This window comes from Schistocerca piceifrons, chromosome 1 (genome assembly GCF_021461385.2).
Source record: "Schistocerca piceifrons isolate TAMUIC-IGC-003096 chromosome 1, iqSchPice1.1, whole genome shotgun sequence".
In the NCBI taxonomy this organism is placed as follows: domain Eukaryota; kingdom Metazoa; phylum Arthropoda; class Insecta; order Orthoptera; family Acrididae; genus Schistocerca; species Schistocerca piceifrons.
The window spans coordinates 336,611,178-336,629,985 of NC_060138.1; the positions used below are offsets into that span (position 1 = coordinate 336,611,178).

At 39.8% G+C, this 18,808-nt stretch overlaps 1 protein-coding gene across 2 annotated transcripts in view; it reads right to left on the reverse strand.

Moving 5' to 3' along the window:
* Positions 1-336: 336 nt before the first annotated feature.
* LOC124783363 (U2 snRNP-associated SURP motif-containing protein) overlaps positions 337-18,808 on the reverse strand; it is a 165,327-nt gene continuing 146,855 nt past the window's right edge. For both annotated transcript variants that reach the window (XM_047254016.1, XM_047254015.1), the window contains one exon: positions 337-909. In XM_047254016.1, coding sequence (XP_047109972.1) covers positions 615-909 — 295 coding nt within the window. In that variant the 3' untranslated portion in view covers positions 337-614. The remainder of the gene's footprint in view (positions 910-18,808) is intronic.

Consider the following 18,808-nt stretch of genomic DNA (forward strand, 5'->3'; position numbering starts at 1 on the left):
GAACTGCTTAAATAACTTAAACCTCATTAGAGAGAGAGAGAGAGAGAGAGAGAGAGAGAGAGAGAGAATTGCCACAATGATCTGTAACCCCAAACTATACAGATAAGAAAAATGAAGAGAAAGATTTTTTCAAATCTCCTGTAATATTGTGTAATTACAAAGAAACAATAAAAATCAATTTCAACCACAAAATACATAATGTGGCAATGTCTTTTATGTAATTACAGTGACGGATACATGTAATAACTTGCTAATAAATACATCTCATCTCTCATTCATATTTACACTTCCATGCAGTCCACAAAAAAAAAAAAAAAAAAAAAAAAAAAAAAAAAACCTGCAGGATTCTCCTGCAAATATTTTATACAACTTTTTTTCTATTGGCAAAAGACACACACAGTCTTCTGACACTAAAAGTTCATAAATGACAGACTGGGACCATTTCCTCCAATAGTGGAATGCAGCAATATGTGACCCATATCACAAGCTGCTATTACACAAAATTCATTAGTTGTCAAATATATGTACAGTGTCATTCCTTAGTATTTTCTTACTAAGGAAACTGAGCAATTGCCCAGCAATGACTGATGTCCTTCAAGAAGTGCAATTTAATTTTAATATTTGTGTTTGTGCTTGTGTTTCCGAGGAGGTGAAGAAGGCGATGTGGCACGATGCGAAGAAACTGGTGAACCAGAGCCACGTCGTTTACGAGGTGGCGTTGACGGAGATGAAGCTCTCCGTTTGCTGCTTCGGGGTGGAGAAGGGGGTGATGGTACTCGGTGCTTTGTGCGGCTGCTTGACGGTGAAGGAGGAGACGCAGGACGGCTTTTTTTGCTTGTTCCACTGTGGGGAGATCGTGAACGCCTCGAAGATTTTCGGCTACTGGAGGCAGGACTTCTACTTCGTGATCTGCAGATTTATTATTTTTTTTAGCATATGGCATAGTACAGCACATGAATTAATTACACATAAATAGTATACAATACAAACATTAACTATGCATATAAAACATAGAGGTAATAGGAAAAGAAAAAAAAAAGAATAGATATAAAAATACATAAAATACCCAGAACTACTGCCAAATTCTTATGTTGCTGATGAACTCTATTTTCTTTTCAGTAGCATGCAAGATTTTGGATTGGTCACCTGTTATGGCTATCAACAGGCAATTTTCAACAATGGGGTTTACAGTTCACCTAGCAGCTCCACAATAACAGTGCAACAAGCCATTTTCCCCACCCATTTGGGAAGTCAGCACATCTACCACAATCTGTATTTTATTTAGTGTAGATCAAATAGGTACAAAGATGATGTGTAATAGAAATACTTGGGTAACATAAGTAATGCTGAATTTAATTGAGGAAAGGAGACAATATAAAATTGCAGTAAATGAAGCAGGCAAAAGGGAATAAAAATTTTTCAAAAATTGGATCGACATAAAGTCCAAATGGCTAAGCAGCAATGGCTAGAAGACAAATGTAAGGGTGTAGAAGCATATGTCACTAGGGGTGATATCACTGCGGGTAAGATAGATGCTGCCTACAGGAAAATTAAGAGACCTTTGGAGAAAAGAAAACTACGTGTATGAATGTCAAGAGCTCAGATGGATAACCAGTCCTAAGCAGAGAAAGCAGAAAGGTGGGAGGAGTATATAGAGGGTCTATACAAAGGAGATGTACTTGAGAGCAATATTATGGAAATGGAAGAGGATGTAGGAGAAGATGAGATGGGAGATATGGTACTGCATGAAGAATTTAACAGAGCACTGAAAGTTCTAAGTCAAAACAAGGCTCACAGAGTAGACAAGTACTGATAGCCTTGGAGAGCCAGCCATGAACAAACTCTTCCATCTGGTGAGCAAGGTGTATGAGACAGGTGAATACCCTCAGACTTCAAGCATAATATAATAATAACAATTATAAAGAAAGTAGGTGTTGACAGGTTGAAAATTACTGACACGAATTCTTTACAGACAAATGGAGAAACTGGCAGAAACTGACTTTGGGGAAGATCAGTTTGGCTTCTGGGAAAATGAGGGAACACATGAGGCAATACTAAAAATTCTACGACTTGTCATAGAATATAGGTTAAGAAAAGGCAACCCAATGTTTCTAGCATTTGTAGACTTAGAGAAAGCTTTTGACAATGCTGACTGGAATATTCTCTTTCAAATTCTAAAGGTAGCAGGTGTAAAATACAGGGAGCAAAGGGCTATTTACAATTTGTACAGAAACCAGATGGCAGTCACAGCAGTTGAGAGGCACAAAAGGAAAGCAGTGGTTGAGAAGGGAGTAAGACAGGATTGTAGCCTATCCCTGATGTTATTCAATCTGTATACTGAGCAAGCAGTAAAGCAAACAAAAGAAAACATTGGAATAGGAATTAAAGTCTACTGACAAGAAATAAAAACTTTGAGGTTTGCCGATGACATTTTAATTCTGTCACAGACAGCAAAGGACTTGGAAGAGCACTTGAACAGAATGGTCAGTGTCTTGAAAGGAGAATATAAGATGAACATCAACAAAGGCAAAATGAGGATAATGGAATGTGGTTGAATTAAATCAGGTGATGCTGGGGGAATTAGATTCGGAAATGAGACATTTAAAGTAGTAAATGAGTTCTACTATTTGGGTTGGTTCAAATGGCTCTGAGCACTATGGGACTTAACATCTGAGGTCGTCAGTCCCCTAGAACTTAGAACAACTTAAACCTAACTAAGCTATGGACATCACACACATCCATGCCCGAGGCAGGATTCAAACTTGCGACCGTAGCGGTCGCGCGGTTCCAGACTGTAGCGCCTAGAACCGCTCGGCCACCTCAGCAGCAAAATAGCTGATGATGGCCAAAGTAGAGATAATATAAAATGTAGACTGGCGATGGCAAGAAAAGCATTAGTAAAGAAGAGAAATTTGTTAACACTGAATATAGATTAGACAAGAAGAGAATAGAAGCTTTTGAAATGTGGTGCTACAGAAGAATGCTGAAGATTTGCTGGTTAGATCACATAATTAATGAGGATGTACTGAAAAGAATTAGGGAGAAGAGGAATTTGTGGCACAACTTGACTAGAAGAAGGGATCGGTTGGTGGGACACAGTCTGAGGCATCATGGGATCAACAATTTAAAACTGGACAGAAGTGTGGAGGGTAAAAATCGTAGAGGAAGGCCACGAGATGAATACAGTAAGCAGATTCAGAAGGATGTAGGTTGAAGTGATTACTCGGAAATAAAGAGGCTTACACAGGATAGAGCAGCATGCAGAGCTGCATCAAACCAGTCATTGGACTGAAAATGACGACAACAATAACAACAACAGATCAGATTTTACGAGACTTGTTGAATCTGGGCTGTGTGGTGTAGGGATGCGAAAAGCCAACCACTTAAAACTGCTACCAATATATTAGTTCTGAGTAACTGGCATTTGGACACTAAGTAAAAAATGCAATATCAATTAACCACAGCAGTTGTGCTAAAATTTTTGGTTTCTAAATAAACGAGCAACAAACACGTCTCATAAGATTTGGTGCAGCATTTCTGAGACAATACAGTATTGTTACTGTGGTGTGGCCTATTAGATGGTATGCGTGTGTGTGCAGTGTGCAAGACTTGCCCCCACCTGGTTTACATGGTAGTTTCTTATTGTTGTCATCCGACATGGATTGTATTACAGAATGGCACCATCCCTAGACTGGTAATATTTTATGCTCCATTTGCTTTAAAAGATTAAAAATGGGAAGAGCCACAATAAACTTGTGAAATGATATAAAGAGAAAAGTTAAAACTTACAATTAATTCACAGTTTATGACAAAAATAAGAAAGTAACAATCTATTGTCTGTGTCTATGTAATACATTTTATCTGCTTGTAGACCTTGAAAATGGACAAATTAATATGAAAACAGAGTTCTTCAATCTCAGTTTTCAGCCTTTAGCAGTGACTATTCATAATGCCCAAACAGTGGTATGATGATCAATTACAACATGATATTTGACCAGATTTTCAAAAAAATGAGAGTCACCAGGAGATTATTGGTGATTTTTTGCAGTATTAAACTGGTTATTCAAAAATCGTCACTTTTTGTGAAAGGCAGCGAATGGTGGACGGAATAAGTTGTAGAATTTTAGAACATGTTTTTTTGCTCGCATATCATGTCATTTCTGGAAACCCAGAATCTACTCTCTACGAATCAACATGGATTCCGGAAACAGCGATCGTGTGAGACCCAACTCGCTTTATTTGTTCATGAGACCCAGAAAATATTAGATACAGGCTCCCAAGAAGACTTCTGGAAGGCATTCGATACAGTTCCGCACTGTCGCCTGATAAACAAAGTAAGAGCCTACGGAATATCAGACCAACTGTGTGGCTGGATTGAAGAGTTTTTAACAAACAGAACACAGCACGTTGTTCTCAATGGAGAGACGCCTACAGATGTTAAAGTAACCTCTGGCGTGCCACAGGGGAGTGTTATGGGACCATTGCTTTTCACAATATATATAAATGACCTAGTAGATAGTGTCTGAAGTTCCATGCGGCTTCTCGCGGATGATGCTGTAGTATACAGAGAAGTTGCAGCATTAGAAAATTGCAGTGAAATGCAGGAAGATCTGCAGCGGATAGGCACTCGGTGCAGGGAGTGGCAACTGACCCTTAACATAGACAAATGTAAGGTATTGTGAATACATAGACAGAAGGACCCTTTATTGTATGATTATATGATAGCGGAACAAACACTGGTAGCAATTACATTTGTAAAATATCTGGGAGTATGTGTGCGGAACGATTTGAAGTGGAATGACCATATAAAATTAATTGTTGGTAAGGCGGGTGCCAGGTTGAGATTCATCGGGAGAGTCTTTAGAAAATGTAGTCCATCAACAAAGGAGGTGGCTAACAAAACACTCGTTCAACCTATACCCGAGTATTGCTCATCAGTGTGGGATCCATACCACGTCGGGTTGACGGAGGAGTTAGAGAAAATCCAGAGAAGAGCGGCGCGTTTCGTCACAGGGTTGTTTGTTAAGCGTGATAGCATAACGGAGATGTTTAGCAAACTCAAGTGGCAGACTCTGCAAGAGAGGCGCTCTGCATCTCAGTGTAGCTTGCTGTCCAGGTTTCGAGAAGGTACGTTTCTGGATGAGGTATTGAATATATTGCTTCCCCCTACTTATACCTCCGGAGGATATCACGAATGTAAAATTAGAGAGATTTGAGCACGCATGGAGGCTTTCCGGCAATCGTTCTTCCCGCGAACCATACGCAACTGGAACAGGAAAGGGAGGTAATGACAGAGGCACGTAAAGTGCCCTCTGCCATACACCATTGGGTGGCTTGCGGAGTATAATGTAGATGTAGATAAGTTTTCTTTTATATGGCTAAGTTTCCTTTTATTTGCTTACTCAATTTAATATTTTGACTTTTATGTATCTTGAAACTGAGAGTTTCAAAATTTTCAATCTTCGTTCGATTTCTACGTTTACTACAGGAATTAATACAAATAAAACACCAAAAATCGATTATTTCAGAAACTGGTTATTTTAAGTGGTTTTAACGTAAGGTTAAACTGGAATTTAAAAAGCTGATATAACCAAAAACTGGTTGTTTCAGTGATAGCCTGCATCCCCAGAGCGGTGGTGAGGCCAAGGCTGTGGGCAAGGGTGAGGCGAGGAATACTATGAAAGGCAGGGGAGGGTCAAGGGGAGGGTCTGCCTGGTCAAGTCCTCTTTCCAGTGGCAAATTAGGCTGAATCCATTTTTATCCAAAACTGTTTCACTCTTGAAGGGTTTATGTCTGCAGTCTGATTCTCTCACTCAGGGAGGCCTGGATGGATTCGTACAGGATGGTTATTCTTGAGCTTTTTGAGCCCTCTAATGAGTGATTTATCTCATCACCAATGAGGATACCTATATTGCTTACTAAGGGGTTGCCTTTATTGTGCCTGTAATAGGGCACACAGTCTGATTTAGGTGGACATCGGTACGACTAGTGCGAGTACTATTGACCCCAACTGGAGCACAACAGGCCACTACTGCATAGATTACAGCTGCAGCTTAAGTCTGTAACATGGCACCTGAAGATTTCCATCAAATGCCACGAAGTTTCTGCAAGGTGTTGTTGTGAGTTCTAAGTTTGGGACTTCATTCTTTGTGGCACTGCGTTGCAATCTTCAACGGCAAAACCACACTCCACTAACTTTCAGGTCCTTTGTCAAAATGTCCTCAGTAGCCTCTATATCTTTAGAACTTTCTCCCAGGACCCAACTGTCAGCATATTCAAACTTCTGAGAGATGGTTTTGGGTGTATCAGCTATGTATAGGACATCATTGTTCAACTTCATTTTATGGCTCAATCTACTACCCATAATCACTTGGACGCATCTATTAGAAAGCATGGCACTGGTCAGGTTGATGGTAGTTTTGCAGGGGATATCTTTCATGAACCTGAGGAGGAGGAGATTACTGTTTAACATCCCATCAACAACAAGGCATTAGAGACGGCGCACAGCTCAGATTAGGGAAAGATGGGGAATGATATCATCTGTGCCCTTTCAAAGAAATCATCCTGGCATTTGCCTGAAGTAATTTAGGAAAATCATGGAAAACCTAAATCAGGATGGCAAGCTGTGGGTTGAACAGCCGTCCTTCCGAACGCGAGTCCAGTGTGTTAACCACTGTGCCATCTCGCTCGGTTTTCGTAAGCTTTAATATCATGCCATCTCACAACCATATTGTATATTGCTGTAACGTCAATAAATACAGCAGATGTGTTTGCCAGCCTGCTTCTCCGAATGTTGTTAATGAGAGAACTAGATCCAGGCAGCACTGACAAGGTCGAAATCCTGCCCGTTTAGTTGGGATATGTGTAAGTAACTCAGGGCTAATCCTGTTATACAGTAATCATTCCAAATGTTTGTAAATTTTGCTGAGCAGTGCAACTGGTTTATAATTTTGTGGGGAATCATTTGTTTTTCCTTGCTTTTATATGGTGATCATCTCAGCTCTCTTGAATTGATGGGGTAACACTGCCTGTCCACAAGAGATTGGTGAGAAACCTGGAAAGCCACTTTCTTGTATGGTTACAAAATGTATGAGATATTCATGTAATTCAAATTTACTCTTCCACATATAAATACAACCTAATTTGAGAAACTACGTGAAACACAAAATGTGACTTTTGTGTGTTACCTGCAGACTACATCATTTTTTCCTTTAAGGGATGAAATCCTGTATTAATCTCACATTAAGTTACAAACACTAAATGGAATGAAATTATTATTAAAAAATGGGGAAAAGCTATTAAAACTAACAATGGTGTTATAAACAAGGGATATGTTATCCCTGTAATGAAAGAACAGATTTATGTGCCCATATGTTGAATTTCAAATTCATTCAAATCAGACAAAGAGATATCTTGATGATATATTAATGAACCATGGAACTCCTGATGGGGGGCAGCGGCCTTTTCAGTTGTTGCAGGGCAACAATCTGGACGATTGACTGATCTGGTCTTGTAACATCAACCAAAACAGCCTTGCTGTGCTGGTACTGCAAATGGCTGAAATCAAGGGGAAACTAGGGCTGTAAGTTTTCCCAAGAACATGCCCTCTACTGTATAGCTAAATCATGATGGCCTCCCCTCGGGTAAAATAGTTCCCCATTCGGACCTCTAGGTGGGGACTACTCAGGAGGATGTTGTCATCAGGAGAAACAAAACTGGCATTCTACAGATTGGAGCTTGGAATATTAGATCCCTTACTTGGGTGTGTAGGTAAGAAAATTTTAAATGGGAATTGGACAGGTTGAAGTTACATAAAGTGGGAAATACTGAAGTTCGGTGGCAGGAGGAAATCAACTTCCTGTCAAGTGAATACAGGGTTATAAATACAAAATCAAATAGGAGTAATGCAGCAGTGGGTTTAATAATGAGTAACAAAATAAGAATGCAGGTAAGCTACTACAAACAGCACAGTGAACGCATTATCGTAGCCAAGATAAGACACGAAGCCCACACCTACCACAGTAATCAATCGTAACAACTGGTTTAATTATCATAAAAGAAGGTCAAACTTGTGGAAGAGAATTGGAGATACTAAAAGGTTGATTATGTACTGTTAGACAGAGATTTAGGAACCAGATTTTAAATTCTAAGATTTCCAGGGCAGATGCAGACTCTGACGACAATTTATTGGTTATGAACTGCAGATTAAAACTGAAGAAATAGGAAAAAGGTAGGAAACTAAGGAGATGGGACTGGATGAATTGAAAGAACCAGAGGTGGTTGAGTTCTTTAAGGGTAGCACTACACGGCAAGTGACTAGAACAGTGGAAAGGAATACAGAAGACAAATGGGTAGCTTTAAGAGAAGAAGTAGAGAAGGCAGCTTAGGATCAAATAGGTAAAAAGACAAGGCATAGTAGAAAGCCTTGGATAACACAAGATATACTGTCTTTAACAGATGAAAGGAGAAAATACAAAAAAATAGACTGACAAGAAGCACAAAACTGCTATGCAGGAATGGCTACAGGACAAATGTAAGGATTTAGAAGCATATATCGCTACTAGGGAAAATATAGATACTGCCTAGAGGAAAATTAAAGAGGCCTTTGGGAAAAAGAGAAGCAGCTGTATAAATGTCGAGAGATCAGATGGTAAATCAGTCCTAAACAAAGAAGGGAAAGCTGGAAGGTGGAAGGTGGAAGGAGTATATAGAGGGTCTATTCAAGGGAGATGATTATAGAAAGGGAAGTGGACATTGATGAAGGCAAGATGGAAGATATGATACTGTGAGAAGAATCTGACAAAGCTCTGAAAGATCTAAGTTGAAACAAGGCCCCAGGAGTAGATGATATTCTATCAGAACCTGGGAGAGCTAGCCACGACGAAACTCTTCCGTGTGGTGTGTGAGATATACAAGACAGTTGAAATACCCTCGGCCTTGAAGAAGAATGTAGTAATTTTAAATTCAAAGAAAGCATTTGCTGACAGGTGTGAAAAATCACCAACCAATCAGTTTAATAAATCATCAATGCAAACTACTAACATGAATTCTTTACAGAAGAATGGAAAAACTGGTAGAAGCAGACCTCGAAGAAGATCAGTTTGGATACCGGAGAAATGTAGGAACATACAAAACAATACTGACCCTACGACTTATCTTAGAAGATAGGTTAAGGTAAAGCAAATTTACATTTATAGCTTTTGTGGACTTTTTAGAGAAAGCTTTTCACAATGCTGGCTGGAATACTCTCTTTGAAATTCTGAGGGTGGCAGAGGTAAAATATAGGGAGTGAGATGCTATTTACAACTTGTAGAGAAACCACACGACAGCTATAAGGGTCAAGGGGTGTCAAAAGGAGGCAGTGGTTGAAAAGGGAGTAGACAGAGTTGTAGCCTATCACCAACATTATTCAATATATACATTGAACAAGCAGTAAAGGAAACCAAAGAAAAATTTGGATTAGGAATTAAGGAGAAGAAACAAAAACTTTTAGTGTTGCTGATGACATTGTAATTCTGTCAGAGACCACAAAGGACTTAGAAGAGCAGTCTAACAGAACGGACAGTGTCTTGAGGAGGATGTAAGATGAATGTCAACAAAAGCAAAATGAGGAGAATAGAATGTAGTCAAATTAAATCAGTTGATGCTAAGGACATTAGATTAAGAAATGAGACACTTAAAGTAGTAGATGAGTTTTACTATTTGGGCAGCAAAATAACTGACAATGGCCAAAGTAGGACATAAAATGTAGAATGGTAATGACAAGGAAAGCATTTCTGAAGAAGAGAAATTTGTTAATACTAAATATAGACATAAGTGTCAGAAAGTCTTTTCTGAAAGTATTTATTTAGAATGTAGCCATGTTTGGAAGTGAAACATGGACGAAAAACAGTTTAGATAAAAAGAGTAGAAGCTTTCAAAATGTGGTGCTATGGAACAATGCTTAGGATTAGATGGGCCGATAACGTAACTAATGAGGTGGTACTGAACAGAACTGGGGAGACAAGGAATTTGTGGCACAACAAACGACAAGGGATCGGTTGATGGGGCACGTTCTGAGACATCAAGGGATCACAAACTTGGTATTGGAGGGAAGTACAGGTGAAAAAATCATAGCGTAAGACAAAGGGATGAATACAGTAAGTAGATTCAGAAAGATGTAGGATGCAGTAGTTATTCAGAGACAAAGAAGCTTGCACAAGATACAGTAGCATGGAGAGCTGCTTCAAACCAGTCTTCAGACTGAAGGCCACAACAACATATTTATTTTAGTCCATACTTAATGAACAGACAGAACTCTATTCATGTGACTATGAGTGCTGTACTCACTCACAAATAGAAATCAGGAAGATAAGGCTAGAGAAATGTCAAAGTGTCACCATTCCATTTCTCTACCTGTTACTTCATCACCAGTGTTACTTCATCATCAGAAGTCAGCTAACAATATTTTGTTTCACATGAAAAAAATTGGATGTATTACAGGTTTCACATGATGGTCCAATTAACTCTGGCATGGTATAAGGGATCAATATATTTTACTAAGCTAAGGCAGCCAGGAGACAATAAATTGTTTGATTCTGAGACTCATAATATCAGATACACTATATGAGCACAATGTGCCATATGGTGCTGTCGAAGTAACAGTTATGCATGATTTAAGTGAAGTGTTTGATAATGGTGAAGTCAATCTTCACCAGGAAGTGTACATGTAGGTATATTCAATTCGTATCGAAGAACAGAAATTTAAAAGACTGGAAACTTTTTGCAATACATGTTATCAGATGGTGAAACAGATAGTTTGAAGCTGTATCCTATTTGGAAAGTTGCTTGCATAATATTGTAAGGTTCTTCAAGTAGTCCAGCTTATAGATCTATTTCAGAGCTCAACATACTTAACATTACACATAGTGTATCCTAAACTAGACAATCTGCAAATAAATTTTTTAGTCATATGTGAAGGACAGTATACAGAATCAAGAGAAAGAACATTGCATGTTCTAACTACATTATAACTAGACAGATGCAAATGTGTGTTTGGCAAGTCAGCTAATTCTGCAAAAAGCAAACATGCTATGCTTAGAAGCAAGGGTCCACGCCGTATTGGGGTTTGAGGCTTTCACTCAGATATTTTATCCAAGAAATGTAATTTAAATAATAATCACAAAGAAGCTTCCCAAGTTGTAACACTTTTTATGTTTATCAGATGTAACATGGCATGCAATGCCTAGTTTCCATGCAAATTTTAAGGAACTTGTTAAGAAGAAGCTAAAAGAAAATGACAAAAGTTGATACGATAAATGCAGTGCTCTCTCACTTTTATATTCCTGTGTTTTACATTTTCCTGTCATTTACACATTTTTTTCCAGGATCCAGTCAAATTTCGTCTGTTCAAAATGCACTGAAAACCTCGATTTTATGTTTCTGAAATGTTTGTATTTCCCACATCATGCCTGGCACCTCAAATTTGAAAAACTGAGTAAAAGGAACCTTTTGATTTTTGTACAGGTTCCGTAAGAGTACTCTCTTTAAAATGCGTCGTTCAAACTGTGTATAATTCACTAAGATTGGGAGACGCTAAGCCTCCAAGCTGAAATATTGAACAAATACTTGACAAGTGAATTCAATCAAATGTTATTTTTGTGTATTGTTATCAGCTGAACAAAACACTACTGTAAATCATTGTAAGATAATGAAACACATTTTAGGCCTATTTTACCAAAACACAACTTTCTTCTCAGTGTACAAAATTTGTATACCTATTAAAAACAAAGCTCAACTGCAATATATTTTAATTGAAGCTTGGTATGTGGTTTGGGGGTATCATAAATATGCTGCGTTCTGTGCACTGTTCTTAGATGATGTCATAGCAAAAGCTAATAACTGAGCGAATCTCTAGTGTTTTTGCAAATGAAGAGTCTTGTTTTGTGATTACTGTTCTTGCTGTTGAAACATTAAAGTTGCGATTGGTGAGTTATTAGTGCATTTGTGAAGTTTTGTTTTGTTTTTTGTTACTGTTACTGTATCTGAGTTGAGAGGCCAAGTCATTTGCCATAACCTCCTTTGATGAAATCTTCTTGGGCTTCCATTTGGGTAGATGCATCGAAAATCCGTGACGTTTCGATGAGTGTCATTCTCATCATCATCTTCTGGCGAAGTGTCGATGGACCGCGACCGTCCCTCCCCACCCCTTCTACCGGTGCTGGGCTGGTGGTGGTGGGGAAAGCCGCACGAGGCCAGGTGACGCCGGCCGCCTGCCACGTTAGTCTAGCTTAGAATTGCGGAGCATTAGCAGCTAAGCACGGTCCCAGTGTATAGCCGCTATTGTAGGCTTCCACGGGGAACTTAAATAGTAGCCCTTGTCCCTGTTGACGAGATTGTTATGTAATCTTATTTCGACTGATTCCTTGATGACACTCTCCCAGAAGCCACTGGCTCCGCAAAGCGTTTTCGTTTCTTCAAATTGCAAGATGTGTCCCTCATCGAGGCTGTCTTCTGCCATGGCCGATTTGTCCTTGTGCCCCAGCCATATGCGTCTAATGTGTTCCTGGCAGCGTTGCAAGACACAGCGTTGAGTTTGACCAATAGCCCACACTCGCATGGTATACTATATATACCAGGAACTTGTAGCTGCTATTTGTCCTTCACCGAGCCCAGTAACTCTTTCGTTTTTGGAGGTGGTCGAAAAATTGCTATGATGATGTTTTTCCTCATTATTCTCACAATTTTGGCTGACAGAGGACCACTGTAGGGATAAAGGCAAGTTTCTTTTCCTCTTCCTCTCCTTTGTGGATGGCTGTGTCATTCTTTTTCTTCCTCAAAGCACGTCTAATATGCATTTCGCTGTACCCATTCTGACGAATCACATCCTTAAGGTGAAGCAGATGCGGCTGCAGAAAGATGATTTACTTGTCAGCTTTGCCGTAACATCCCTCTTTACACGTGTACCACTTCAGGATGCCTTGGTACTGTTGGCAGATCATTTCAAGCCCAAGATAGTAAAATTATTTGAACATGTGCTCACCACAACGTATTTCAAATATGATGGGGTAGCCATGGGTTCACCACTTGCTCGAGGGATTGCCAACGTCTATATGGGGCACTTTGAGGAGTTGGCACTAGAAACGGCATGGCTTAAACCTAGACACTTCTTCCATTACGTTGATGACACATTCATTGTGTGGGAACATGGAAGAGAAGCGCTGAATGAATTCCATGAAAGCCTGAACAGCTTTCACAAAAACATACAGTTCACAATGGAGTTAGAAGAAGATGGATGTTTTCAATTTTTGGATATCTTTGTAAGGAGAAAAGCAGACGGCACGCTAGGACATGCAGTATACAGAAAGAAGACCCACATGGACCTATATCTACATGCTTCGAACTCCCATCACCCAGTGCAGCGGCACACCATTCTAATGAAACCGGTTCACAGAGCAAGAGCCATCTGTGATGAAGACATCCTTCCAGCTGAGCTGTAGCCCCTTAAGGGTGTGTTTTGTCAGAATGGTTACAGCGAAGCTCACATCAGACGTGCATTGAGGAAGAAAAAGAATGACACAGCCATCTACAAAGAAGAGGAAAAGAAACTCGCCTTTATCCCCTATCCCCAACATTGGTCCCCCGTCAGCCAAAATTGTGTGAATAATGGGGAAAAACAACATCAAAGCAATTTTTCGACCACCTCCAAAAACGAAAGAGTTACTGTGCTCGGCGAAGGACAGATTGCAACTACAAGTTCCAGGTATATATAGTATACACTGCGAGTGTGGGCTCCAGTACATTAGTCAAACACAACGCTGCATCTCGCAACGCTGCCAGGAACACATTAGATGCATACGGCTGGGGCACAAGGACAAATCGGCATTGGCAGAATACAGCCTCAATGAGGGACACACCTTCCAATTTGAAGAAACGAAAATGCTTTGCCAAGCCAGTGGCTTCTGGGAGAGCATCATCAAGGAATCAGTCGAAATAAGATTACATCACAATCTCGTCAAAAGGGACGAGGGCTACCATTTAAGTTCGGCGTGGGACCCTACACTAGCAGCTATACACCGGGACCGCGCTCAGCTGCTAACGCTCCGCGATTATAATTTAGACTAACGCGGCAGGTGGGTGGCGTCGCTAGGCCCCGCGCTCTCCCCCCCCCCCCCCACCCCCCCCACCCATTCCATCGCTGGTAGGAGGGGTGGGGAGGGGAGAGGGACGGTCGCCGCGCACCGTTGACCAGCTATATATAGAGGATGACTGCGGTCCATCGACACTTCGCCAGAAAATGATAAGAATGACACTCATCAAAACGTCGTGGATTTTCGACGCAGCTACCCGGATGGAAGCCAGAGAAGATTTCATCAGCAGTATACACCGGGAAAGCCTACATTCACATAACCTCCTTTGTTTCTTGTATCATTTTCTTGTTAATCTTCATGTGAAACAGTATTTTTATCATTCTGTTACCAGATATTTCTGGCCAACAGAGAGAAAAGAAAAAAAATCTTTTACTATGGAGGTGGTCTGGATTTTGGAGAAAGGGGATTCCTTCCATGGAACACGAGTAGAACTTGCATGCGAATTTCAACGTTCAATATCAAGGCTGAACTCTAATACAGAAAACAAAGAAAATATCATATCTAGTGCTACAGAAAGTGGACCAACAAAAAAAAAACAGAAGTATGTGGGCTACTTGAAATGCAATAATTTGGAGGAAATGAAAAAATAGTGGTTTCAGACATCAAGGGCAGCAGATATTCCAGTTGTTGACATGCTTTTAAGGAAGAAAGCACTTAAAGTGGCCAACATTCTTGACATTGAGAATTTCTTCAACTTCTATGCCTGGATTGACAGGTTTAGAAAAAGGTGTAATGTCTCTTACAGAACTGTCCGTGATGAATCAAATGATGTAGACAGTGATACTGTGCATCAGTGAATAAATGGAAAATTACAAGCTTTAACTCAAAAATATGAAGCCAAAAAAATATTTAAAACACTGACAGAAGTTGACTTTTTTTTAATGTGTTGCCAAAGAAAACTTTGTGATTCGAAGTGATAAATGCCATGGTTGCAAACACAGTAACAGTGATGTCTGCAGCTAATGCTGACGTCTCTGGGAAGCTCCAGTCCTGTGCAATAGGGGGCGGGGGGGGGGGGGGGGGGGAGGAGGAAACCTTGTTGTTTTATGAATATATGTTCACTTCCAACTTTGTACTATGCCAACCAAAAAGCTTGGGTGACCTCACATCCTTTTAGAAAGCAGTTAACTGCGCTTGAAGTGAAAATGGGAGCTCAAAATAGAAAAATACTTCTTTTTGTTGATCACTGACCTCCACAACCTGCTGATATGAACTTATCAAATGTGCAGTTAGAATTTTTCGCAGCTAATAGCACAAGCAAACTGCAACCCATGGATTTGGACTTACACGCTCCTTCAAATCATTTTATAGGAAGAACCTTAGTTAAAGACTTTTGTCCAAGATGGATCTCACATCTAGAAGGATTTCAGTGCTGAAAGCACTTCATTTTATTTCTAAGTCATGGAAGGCTTTGAAGGCTTATACAATGAAGAAAAGCTTTTTAAAAGCAGGATATGAGGTGTCGGCTGTCAAACAAAAAGGAGGAGGAGGAGGAGGAGGAGGAGAAGGAGAAGAAGAAGAAGAAGAAGAAGAAGAAGAAGGCTTGCTTCCTGCTGTACGGGATACATTGCAGCCAAAGTGCGCTTTTAATGAATTTCTGCAGGTAGATGACAATGCTACAACTGCAGACAACAGAACTGTAGAAAAACTTCCAGGTAATTCCAGACTAAGGATAAGAAGACGGTGTGCTCAGGCAACTGCAGCAGTGGAGGTGCCACAAAGATACAGGGTAACAATTATTGAACTATATGAAATAAAAATTGTCATAACTTCTGAACAGTTTGCGTTAGGATATTAAAACTGCACGGTTGACTGCGGGGCATCATGGGAATTAGTATGCGCAGTATGGTTCAGTTTAGCGATGAAGCCCACTAGGGTGGGTTCACCAATGAGCAAAATTGGTGCATTTGGGGGACTGAGAATCCGCATTTCGCTACCAAGAAGTCTCTTCACTCTCACTCTCAACAGGTGACTGTGTGGTGTGAAATGTACAGTCACCGAATTATCGGTGTGATACCTTGATGACACGGTGACTACCGAACACCATGTGAAGATTTTGGAAGATGATTCCATTCCCATTATCCAGAATGACCCTGATTTTGACAAGATGTGGTGCATGCTAGACAGAACTTGACCTCATCGAAGGAGGAGAGTGTTTGATGTCCTGGAGGAGCACTTTGCAGACCACATTCTAGCTCTGGGGTATCCACAGGCCACTAGTATGGGCCTCTATTGCTCACCATATTCTCCAGATCTGAACAAATTGTAACTCCTTTTTGTGGGGCTATATTAAAGACAAGGTGTACAGCAGCAACCCCAAACCATTGATGAGCTGAAAACAACCATTCACGAGGTCATCGACAGCATCAATGTGCCGACATGGCCATAGCCTAAATTCGAATATCCGTAATGACATTTACACATTGAATAAATTGTGCACATGCCGTAGTTTGCAACTATTTTCAATTTTTTTTCACACAATTCAATAATTGCACCCTGTATTTTTCTTCTATTGAAGGTGTGAAAATAAGCTCAACACTCTATGAACTGTAGAAACAGATTGACTGCATACCAAATTATTTGAAAATCTATTATTGACTTCTTTGGTTGAGAATAATAACTGTTACAACTGTCTTTTTTTTAATTGTAAATACTGAGTTGTTATTAAAATCTGAATAACATTTCTATTATGGAGAGCTCTATTTTCCAAATTGTAAAATATAAGCACAACACAAGAATCAGACCAAAGGAAGGCTATCCCACAATGTTGTAATTGCCATTGGATAAGCAGAATCAGAAAGCAGAGAAATAGCAGCAGTTGCTTTTCACTGGAGATTTGAGGTAAGTACTAGAAACAAGACCTTGCACATTATTATAAATCAATAAGCATTGTGAAACCTCTGCTTGGCTTTTCCAGAGCATTTCTACCTCTGAATATGATAACCCCTCCCGTTTCCCAGTTTACGCCACCAACCCTCTGATCCACTGAAAAATGTAAAAGAGAGATAATACTGTGTCTTACTGCCATTTGGACAGGGCATTAGCATGAAATGTTTGCCGAACATCATTTGGATTTATTATGGACACTGACAGCAGATATTGCAGTACAATACTGTTGTTGCTGATGGAGGAGGTGTAATCTTGCATCGCGCATGAAATGCAAACATATATTTTAAAAAATGAGTTGCAAAACACCAGTTTTCTTTTATTCTTCAAATAGGTTGGTGACATAGCAGTAGTTAATGAAGCAGTTGCCAATTGCATGATGTCACCTAAACTAGCAACAGGGAGTAATAAGTTCCAAAAAATAGATGCTACATTTTCAGGTTCCTATGTATCAGTTTTACCCAAGATTAAGAAGATGCAGTAGGAATAGCCTAGGAAAGAAGTCCGAGAAAAATCACTGTGCCACTTAGCATTTCAGTCTAGTGAGTCAACAGCTTCTGCTCATGTAACTACCCTATATCCCAACAGAAACCTTAATGACCAATTCAGACACTGTTGCTCGCCATCAGTACTGCGACTGGCTATTGCAGTCAGTGCATAGTGGAGAGGTTGATCCTGAAATGCTCCTTTTTTTATACATAAAACATGGCTGCATTTATCAGGGACGTAAACTCAAAGAACAATCAATGCTGAAGGTCTAAAAATCCTCATCAGTTACGTCAAAAGTCTCTGCAATATGTGAAAATAGGAGTTTGGTGTTCCATAATGGCAACACAAATTATTGGACTTGTCTTTTCCCACCAAAAATTGACTTCTGATAGGTATGTGAACAATATCTTCCAACTTCTACTTTTCTTTCTCCATAAAGCTAATGAGAACAGCTACAATTATTTCACGCAGGACAATGCCACAGGTCACAACAGAAATGCAATGAGGTGTTCTTGGTGATAGGAACCAACCTAATATTAACAACAGTATGTGAATTGGAGAAGGGAGAGAAGGAAACATAGTGGGTGAATATGGATTGGGGGAGAGAAATGAAAGAGGAAGCCGTCTGGTAGAATTTTGCACAGAGCATAACTTAATCATAGCTAACACTTGGTTCAAGAATCATAAAAGAAGGTTGTATACCTGGAAGAAGCCTGGAGATACTAGAAGGTATCAGATAGATTATATAATGGTAAGACAGAGATTTAGGAACCAGATTTTAAATTGTAAGACATTTCCAGGGACAGATGTGGACTCTGACCACAATCTATTGATTATGAACTGTAGATTAAAACTGAAGAAACTGCAAAAAGGTGGGAATTTAAGGAGATGGGACCTGGATAAACCAACTAAACCAGAGGTTGTACAGAGTTTCAGAGAGAGCATAAGGGAACAATTGACAGGAATGGGGAAAGAAATACAGTAGAAGAAGAATGGGTAGCTCTGAGGAATGAAGTAGTGAAGGCAGCAGAGGATCAAGTAGGTAAAAAGACGAGGGCTAGTAAAAATCCTTGAGTAACAGAAGAAATATTGAATTTAATTGATGAAAGGAGGAAATATAAAAACAGTGAATGAAGCAGGCAAAAAGGAATACAAACGTCTCAAAAATGAGATCGACAGGAAGTGCAAAATGGCTAAGCAGGGATGGCTAGAGGACAAATGTAAGGATGTAGAGGCTTATCTCACTAGGGGTAAGATAGATACTGTCTATAGGAAAATAAAAGAGACCTTTGGAGAAAAGAGAG